A 10,000-nucleotide genomic window follows, 5' to 3' on the forward strand; every position below is an offset into this window, starting at 1 on the left:
TTAGCTAGTGTCCATGGTGACAGAGGCGTGGCTTAGTAAGTGTGGTTTGTATTGTGTGTATCTGCCAAGTGATGATGTCAGCATGTATGCATGTGATGGAACTCCTCCTCCCATATGCAGTCTCTAACCCCCCCCCCCCCCAACTCCCTCCATCCCACCCTCTTTCTTTCTCTCCCTCTCTCTCTCCTTCTCTCTCCTTCCCTCTCCCTCCCTCCCTCCCATCCCCTCTCTCTCCCCTTTCTCTCTCATTCCCTCCCTTCTTCTCTCTCCCTCCCACCCTCTTTCTCTCTCACTCCCTCACTCCCTCCCTCCTTCTTTCTCTCTCCCTAATGGACTAAAGTAAAGATGCAGTGGGAGCTGCTACAATATGACATTGTATTACAGGCCTGTCACTCTTCATCGACCCGCAATCTCTGTCTCTATTACCACGCCAGCGCCATGGCAACGCACACCTCATCAACCCCCCCCCATGGGTACCACAGTCATCAGCGCCTGCTCTCCCCCTCCCAGCTGTCACACTGGCATCTGCACACCCATCTCCTCTTACGCTCCTCACACCCTTAACATGAGGGCATAATAAACCAGTCTTACTCTGCTCACATCACACCCTTAACATGAGGGCATAATAAACCAGTCTTACTCTCCTAACATGAGGTCATAATAAACCAGTCTTACTCTCCTACCATGAGGTCATAATAAACCAGTCTTACTCTCCTAACATGAGGTCATAATAAACCAGTCTTACTCTCCTACCATGAGGACATAATAAACCAGTCTTACTCTCCTAACATGAGGTCATAATAAACCAGTCTTACTCTCCTACCATGAGGACATAATAAACCAGTCTAACGCTCCTCACACACTTAACATGAGGACATAATAAACCAGTCTTATGCCGCTTAACATGAGGACATAGTAAACTGCCACTATCTGACAAGGTGCTTAGATAAGGAGATAACAGGTAGAGCAGGGGGTCTCAATGCGGTACTGAAAACACTCCCTCCATCCCAGCTCTAAGCACACCTCGCTGATGTCAGCCTAATCGCAACGCTACTGATGATCTCAATCAAGAGCACGATGATGATCTCAATCAAGAACGCTACTGATGATCTCAATCAAGAGCGCTCCTGATGATCTCAATCAAGAGCACTACTGATGATCTCAATCAAGAGCACTCCTGATGATCTCAATCAAGAGCACTACTGATGATCTCAATCAAGAGCACTCCTGATGATCTCAATCAAGAGCACTACTGATGATCTCAATCAAGAGCGCTACTGATGATCTCAATCAAGAGCGATACTGATGAGGTCCGTCAGGTATGCAGAGCAGTGACAGTTGGGGAAACTCACAGAGCAGAACTGAAAACCACTGTGGTCGAGTCTAGATCCCCTATATAAGAGAACAAATAAATCTTCATCTTCCTAGAGAAAAACACGGAATTGTGTTCAGCCGGTAGCATTCGCCCTCGGCCAATCAGGGGACTCAATGCTGGTATGTGTGTGTCTGCCAGCAGGACATCTGGCGCTGGGTGTGCAGATGGCCGAGGAGTGGCTCAGTGCCTCATGCGGTCCCCTCAGGTTTGACTTCCTGCCCCAGGCTTGGGCGAGCAGCCAATGGAGCAACACTGAGTTAATCTGTCTCTGTGTGAATATTTCACCAAGACGGTGTGTGTGTGTGTGTGTCTGTGTGTGTGTCTGTGTGTGTGTCTGTGTGTGTGTGTGTGTCTGTGTGTGTGTGTCTGTGTGTGTGTGTGTGTCTGTGTGTGTGTCTGTGTGTGTGTCTGTGTGTGTGTCTGTGTGTGTGTGTGTGTCTGTGTCTGTGTGTGTGTCTGTGTGTGTGTCTGTGTCTGTGTGTGTGTCTGTGTGTGTGTCTGTGTGTCTGTGTGTGTGTGTGTCTGTGTGTGTGTGTGTCTGTGTGTGTGTGTGTCTGTGTGTGTGTGTGTCTGTGTGTGTGTGTGTGTCTGTGTGTGTGTGTGTCTGTGTGTGTGTGTGTCTGTGTGTGTGTGTGTGTGTCTGTGTGTGTGTGTGTGTGTCTGTGTGTGTGTGTGTGTGTCTGTGTGTGTGTGTGTGTGTCTGTGTGTGTGTGTGTGTGTCTGTGTGTGTGTGTGTGTGTCTGTGTGTGTGTGTGTGTCTGTGTGTGTGTGTGTGTGTCTGTGTCTGTGTGTGTGTCTGTGTGTGTCTGTGTGTCTCTGTGTGTGTGTCTCTGTGTGTGTGTCTCTGTGTGTGTGTCTCTGTGTGTGTGTCTCTGTGTGTGTGTCTCTGTGTGTGTGTCTCTGTGTGTGTGTCTCTCTGTGTGTGTCTCTGTGTGTGTGTCTCTCTGTGTGTGTCTCTCTGTGTGTGTGTCTCTGTGTGTGTCTCTGTGTGTGTCTCTGTGTGTGTCTCTGTGTGTGTCTCTGTGTGTGTCTCTGTGTGTGACAGGATGTCTGCATGTAAGAGCATGTTCCATGAAGGTGTTCCCCTCTGACCTTGTGATGTCATAGACCAGCAAAGCCCCTGCTGCCCCACGATAGTAGCTGCGCGTCACAGACCTACAGGCGGATCAAAGGAGCCAATTAGAGTCTCATTATTGAGGCGACAACCAATCGGATCACACAGAGGCGGGCCCAGTGGCCACAGCCAGCCAATGGCAGGCCGTTACCTGAAGCGCTCCTGTCCGGCTGTGTCCCAGATCTGCAGTTTGACCGTCTTCCCGCCCACATTCACCACTCTGGAGCCAAACTCAACACCGATGGTGTGGTTGGAGTCCTGCTTGACTGGGGAAGGCACGTGGACAGACACACACACACACACACACACACACACACACACACACACACACACACACACAGAGACACAGACAGACACACACACACACACACTCACACAGACAGACACACACACACAGACACACACACAAACAATAAAATCCATAAATCCACCTCAGATCCTGGCTTGTTACAAAGAAGAAGAGTGTCTATTCATACATCTAAACGTCTGTGGCAGGGCTAGAGGCAGCCCTGTAATGGAACCTGAACCTCTGTGAACACCTTGATATGATCAGTGTGCTATGGTGAGAAGAGTCATGAGAGGGAACGCAGGAGCTCACTGAGGTGTATTAGCCATCTTTAGCATGCTAACATAACAGGCAGTCACTGGCAGTCAGTTTATTAGCCATAATCAGCATGCTAACGTAGCAGGTACTGGTAAGCCTCACTGCATTAGCCATCATCAATCGTCATGCTAACGTAACAGGCACTTGATGCCAGTTTATAAGCCACAATAGTCATGCTAAGGTAACAGGCACTTGATGCCAGTTTATAAGCCACAATAATCATGCTAACGTAACAGGCACTTGATGCGAGTTTATTAGCCGTCATCAGCATGCTAACGGACTAGGCGCTCAATCAGATGCTAATGAAGCCATTATGCAGCCATGAGAGCAGCTGGAGACAGATGTTGACAGCCCAGCCTCCTCTGGCTTCAGGACAGCACTGTTAGGAGCACTTTACATGCATCACTACAGAGAGGAAGCAAGGGGGGGAGAGAAGAGAGGGGGATATGAGCGAGAGAGAGAGAGAGAGAGAGAGAGAGAGAGAGAGAGAGAGACAGAAAGAGGACATAGGACAGAGGATGGAGAAGAGAAACAGAGAGAAGTGAAAAGAGGAAAAACAAGAGGGAAAGCAAAAGTGACAGAGAGGAGGGGGAGAAAGATGGGGTTTCAAAAAGAGGAAGAAGGGAGGGAAAGGGAAGAGAGGGGAGACAGACGGGGAGAGAGCAGCGATACTTACACTTGCTCTCAATGAACTGATGGAGGAGGCAGGATTTCCCCGTCCCAGCACTGCCGATCACCAGGAACTTAAACAGGAAATCTGAGAGAGAGAGAGAGAGAGAGAGAGAGAGAGCGAGAGAAGGTTAATCAATACGTGAAGCTGCAAGAAGGATTCCACAGAGGAGACAGAGCACTTCACTCATCCTTTTCCCCCCATTCGTCTCTCTTGTCCTTCCATCAACCCTCTACTCTGTCTCTGTCTGCTTGTTCTGTTAAAGGCTGTTAATGTGTAGCCTAAACGTCCCTGCGCTGAGAGCTGGTCCTGGAACAGAGATGCTGACTGAGGTTTCTGTCCTGTGCTGTAACTGTGCTGACTGAGGCTTCTGTCCTGTGCTGTAACTGTGCTGACTGAGGCTTCTGTACTGTGCTGTAACTGTGCTGACTGAGGCTTCTGTCCTGTGCTGTAACTGTGCTGACTGAGGCTTCTGTACTGTGCTGTAACTGTGCTGACTGAGGCTTCTGTACTGTGCTGTAACTGTGCTGTATCTGTGCTGACTGAGGCTTCTGTCCTGTGCTGTAACTGTGCTGACTGAGGCTTCTGTCCTGTGCTGTAACTGTGCTGACTGAGGCTTCTGTACTGTGCTGTAACTGTGCTGTATCTGTGCTGATTGAGGCTTCTGTACTGTGCAGTAACTGTGCTGACTGAGGCTTCTGTACTGTGCTGTATCTGTGCTGACTGAGGCTTCTGTACTGTGCTGTAACTGTGCTGTATCTGTGCTGATTGAGGCTTCTGTACTGTGCAGTAACTGTGCTGACTGAGGCTTCTGTCCTGTGCTGTATCTGTGCTGACTGAGGCTTCTGTACTGTGCTGTAACTGTGCTGTATCTGTGCTGATTGAGGCTTCTGTACTGTGCAGTAACTGTGCTGACTGAGGCTTCTGTCCTGTGCTGTATCTGTGCTGACTGAGGCTTCTGTACTGTGCTGTAACTGTGCTGACTGAGGCTTCTGTACTGTGCTGTAACTGTGCTGACTGAGGCTTCTGTACTGTGCTGTAACTGTGCTGTATCTGTGCTGATTGAGGCTTCTGTACTGTGCAGTAACTGTGCTGTACCTGTGCTGACTGAGACTTCTGTACTGTGCGGTAACTGTGCTGTACCTGTGCTGTAACTGTGCTGTAACTGGGCTGACTGAGGCTTCTGTACTGTGCTGTGCTGACTGAGGCTTCTGTACTGTGCTGTAACTGTGCTGACTGAGGCTTCTGTACTGTGCTGTAACTGTGCTGACTGAGGCTTCTGTACTGTGCTGTAACTGTGCTGACTGAGGCTTCTGTAACTGTGCTGTAACTGTGGCTATGACAGCAGACACAGGCTTGTGAAGTCAGAGTCTCCAGATCTCCACCGGATCGCTTTGAGGGTTATTTGGGGCCAGCAGCACAGACGGGCCGGGACACTCGAAGCCTGGAGTGCAGGACTGAACAGCACTATGAAGGAAGTGGAATTCTGGGAGAGATTCTGTCACAGCTTGAACTTAATCCTGTTGGAGAATCCTCTTCACACACGCAAACAAACCCACACACACACACACACACACACACACACACACACACACACAGGCCCACTCCACTCCTCACTAGACAGGGCACAGACAAACACAGTCCAACACTCTAGAGACAGTATCGGAGTGAATACATCGAGCAGAAAATCTGTCAAATGTGTGCCAGATCCAATCCACCTCAGGCTTAGATCCGTTCTAACATGACATGCCATTAGAGTCGGCTGACTAACGTTCCAAACTCACGGAGAACCACTCTGAAGGTCTAATGCCAATACTGAGGAACACTGGGCAACATTAAAATGCCACTCACACTTACACACTTACACACTTACACACATTTACATTTACATTTACATTTAGTCATTTAGCAGACGCAAGGGAGAGAACAGTCAAGCTAAGCGCATTAAAAACCTGGTGTAACAATAAATACTGCTTAATATTTTATTTTTTTTCAAAAAAGATAGAAAGCGACATAGAAAGAATAAAAAGAAGTGAGGGCCTGTTACTGCTTAAGTGCAGGTTAAGGAAAGGTGTCCGTTAGGAAGGGAGGTGCTCTCTGAAGAGTTGGGTCTTCAAGAGCTTCTTAAAGGTAGAGAGGGACGCCCCTGCTCTGCTAGTGCTAGGCAGGTCGTTCCACCAACGTGGAACTACAACTGAGAATAGTGGGACAACAGCGGGACCTGAAGGCTGTCTGGAGGTCAGTTTTAGTGGGCGTAATTTGCCTGTAGATGCCATGCCACTCATCTCCTCACCAGGCCAGCCTCCAGCTTGAACATTCCACTGTGGTTGCCATGTTCTGAAACCGCACTGACGAGTTCCATTTCCTGGTTTGTGCCAAGCCTCTTCAGAAGGCCCTGGCATGGCCACACACACAATCTGCTCCGGCAGTTGGCAGGGCGCTCAAGCGCAGAGGCCCTGTGTGTCAATATTTGTCAGGCAATGCATTAGACGCCTAAGGCTGCTTTGAGAGGCGTGTTAAATGGTGCTAAGAGTGGAGCTGTTTGCATGTATATACACACACACACACACACACACACACACACACACACACACACACACAGTATTAATTGATGTATGTGTGTGACCCATTTGTTGTAAAGGGTTCTGGCCACCGTTCTATATGTTCACCTGTTCTGTTGTGTCTATGGTGGTTAGTCCTTTGACAGGTACAGTGAGTTGACTCTGGGGTTAGTCTTTTGTCAGGTACAGTGAGTTGACCCTGGGGTTAGTTCTTTGTCAGGTATGTACGGTGAGTTGACCCTGAGGTTAGTCCTTTGACAGGTAGCCTATGTACGGTGAGTTGACCCTGGGGTTAGTCCTTTGACAGGTAGGCTATGTGCAGTGAGTTGACCCTGAGGTTAGTTCTTTGACAGGTATGTGCAGTGAGTTGACCCTGGGGTTAGTTCTTTGTCAGGTATGTGCAGTGAGTTGACCCTGAGGTTAGTTCTTTGACAGGTTTGTACAGTGAGTTGACCCTGAGGTTAGTTCTTTGTCAGGTAGGCTATGTGCAGTGAGTTGACCCTGGGGTTAGTTCTTTGTCAGGTTTGTACAGTGAGTTGACCCTGGGGTTAGTTCTTTGACAGGTATGTGCAGTGAGTTGACCCTGGGGTTACTATTTTGTCAGGTATGTGCAGTGAGTTGACCCTGAAGCTGCTGAACTTTATCCTCTGCTTGTTTAGAGGTGCAGCAGTATTTTGGTGATACTGCTTGTCTTTGAGTTAAGATTCTGACTTTGGATTAATTAATTGATATTTTATATATATTTAGCATTGGATCTTTAGGGTTTCCTAAACTGCATTCTGTGTTTGGACTTGCTTGCATGGTTTTCAAGCCTAAATTAACCCTCACTCTGGGCTTGTTGGCCACCCCCACCTATAGACACTGCACTCAGGTCAGTCACAAACATGAAGTGTAGCTGAATGATTTCATATTCACTTCCTCTTTTTGGAAAGGGCAAACAAACACCTGCACTGTACAGCATAGACCTAGGTGAACACACACACACACACACACACGCACGCGCACATGCACGCGCACACGCACACACACACACACACACACACACACACACACAGACACAGACACACACACACAGACACACAGACACACAGACACACAGACACACAGCCTAGACCTAGGTGAAAGTAACCAGAGTCATTAGTGTCTAAGAGGAGGCTAATGGATGTTGGCAAATAATGAAATGCATGAACAAAGCACCAAGGCCCTCAGCTCTGAGGGGAGGGAGGGGCTGTGCGCTCTGGGAATTGGAGGCTGATGCACACACACACACCTGAAGCACAGGCTCTGAGACCGTCCCGCTGGCCTTCACACAGACACACAAACACACCTGAAGCACAGGCTCTGAGATCGTCCCGCTGGCCTTCACACAGCCACACAAACACACCTGAACAAACAGCTCACAGACACACACACTCGTCTGAACAACAACAACAGGCTCTAAAATCGTCACACTGACCTTCACACAGCCACACAAACACACCTGAGCCACAGTGTGATCGTCACACTGGCCTTCACACAGCCACACAAACACACACCTGAGCCACAGTGTGATCGTCACACTGGCATTCACAAAGCCACACAAAGATAGAGGGACTGTAAACAGTCAGTTTGATAAATAAAGGCTTGTAGAACCTGATAATGTAATAATTTCCTGATAACGTAATAACCCTGATAATGTAATAAAAAATCCCTCATAAGTCCCTAAAAGATGTAATAAAACCTGATAATGTAATAATATCCCAATAATGTAATAAAGTGCATTTCCCAATAATGTAACAATCGCCATACCAATAATGTAATAAAATGTTACATTAATTGGAAGTTATTACATTATCAGGTTAGCCTCAATTTGGCAGAACCTGATAATGTAATAAATTCCTGATATTGTAAAAACTTTGGTCAGTGCTGAAATGTTGGGACACCAGTTATTCAGACCAAGTAGTGATGCTGTGTAGACAACCACCCACTATTGTTTTGCTCATATTTTGATCCCAATGGTATAGGCCAGGGGTCTTCAACGTTTTTCAGGCCAGGGACCCCCAAACTGATGGTGAGATGAGCAGGGACCCCCTACTATATAAATTGCATAAAATATTGTTTATAATATACTGGGCCTAGTGCCAAAAAAGCATAGCTACCCTGTTATTGTGTCGATGGCACACATCCTCCCACATTAGTGAGATGTATCTTCTTTTCAATTACTCCTGACTGACACAATCCAACGGATGACGGAGGAGGAGTCTGGCGCATGGAGTTGTGTTGACAACATAGATGTTATAGTGAGATTGACAGGTCAACAAACCAATCACACCGCTAGCAAGTTGTTAAGATAGTAGGTAGTAGCATGCTAACATTAGCTAGGAGGCTCACACACCTCGCAAATCCTCACTTATTTTTCAGTTACAATTAACGTTTTTTGACCTTTTACAGTGTCTATTTCTCTTTATTATTATTTTTTTTAAATCTAAGCAAAAAAATGTCAAACTAACAATTTATAGGTACAAACAAGACCAGCTATGGAGTTTGGTCCGCCATCTTTTATTTTTGACCTTCGCACTCTTTAGACTTGAGCAGAAACGCGATCTGATTGGCTAGTGCCTGTGCATGAAAGGTGCTGTGAGTGAACCGGTGCCCAGCTTGAGAGAGCTCCTGTGGGTAGCTATGGGTGTCGATTGGACTGAAAGATAACGTCTTCTCGATCAATTTATACGTTCGCTACAATATGTTGGATTTATGTTAATGTAAATTTAAAGGGAATAAATACAATTCTGATTTGGAAGACATTTAAATTTGTGGAGAAAAAAAATTGGTAGATTTTTTTATTTATTTATTTATTTTAGAAATATAAAAAAAAATTATCTTATCAACCAAAGATTTCGCGACCCCCCTGCAGTACCTCCGCGGACCCCCTGTTGAAGACCCCTGGTATAGGCCTTTAGCCTCGCAAGCCAAACCTGTACAGCAAGAAGCTGTACAAGGGTCTGGCACAACACGATTTTCAGTGTGGGCGGGATTAACGGTTGTCTGTTAAGTTGCCTCTGCACGCAATGCCACGCAATAGGAATGGCGCTGCAACCAATCCGAGCGACTGACGAATGACAAAAGACGATTTGATTGGCCTGGTACAGTTTGGATTTTCAGCCGCGCAAAACGACGACAGTTGACCAGCACCAACCAAAGTTATTACAATATCAGGTAATTATTACATTATCAGGTTCTGCAAAATTGAGGCTAACCTGCACTTTATTACATTATCGGGGTATTATTACATTATCAGGTTTTATTACATGTTTTAGGGACTTATGAAGGAATTTGTATTACATTATCGGGAGTTATTACATTATCGGGAAATTATTACATTATCAGGTTCTACAAGGCTATTGGTAAAGATAATTGACAATACGTAATTGATGATGTTATAATAAAAGCTCAGTATAGACGAGTGTGGAGTCTGGACAGGTAGCACAGGTCAGCTGGGGAATGGTTTGAGAACCAACACTGGTAAAACTCCTGCACATTACAGCGAATAACCTTCATAAGAAACAGCACAAGTATGCAAATATGTCTGTTTGTGTGTATACCGCCTGTTTGTGTTTGTGTGTGTGTGTGTGTATACCGCGCATGTGTTTGTGTGTGTGTGTGTGTAAACTGTGTGTGTGTGTGTGTTAGAAATGTC

The 10,000-nt window shown here is 46.7% G+C and overlaps 1 protein-coding gene across 1 annotated transcript in view; it reads right to left on the reverse strand.

Annotated features, from left to right (window-relative positions):
* The window catches only part of rab4b (RAB4B, member RAS oncogene family), a 19,584-nt gene that overhangs the window by 5,721 nt on the left and 3,863 nt on the right, over positions 1–10,000 (reverse strand). Inside the window, exons 2-4 of the mRNA XM_080844316.1 lie at positions 3,770–3,850; positions 2,641–2,755; positions 2,468–2,530 (exon numbers count right to left, since the gene is read on the reverse strand). Coding sequence (XP_080700442.1) covers positions 2,468–2,530; positions 2,641–2,755; positions 3,770–3,850 — 259 coding nt within the window. The remainder of the gene's footprint in view (positions 1–2,467; positions 2,531–2,640; positions 2,756–3,769; positions 3,851–10,000) is intronic.

This window comes from Sprattus sprattus (assembly GCF_963457725.1).
Source record: "Sprattus sprattus genome assembly, chromosome: 9".
Taxonomy (NCBI): Eukaryota; Metazoa; Chordata; class Actinopteri; order Clupeiformes; family Clupeidae; genus Sprattus; species Sprattus sprattus.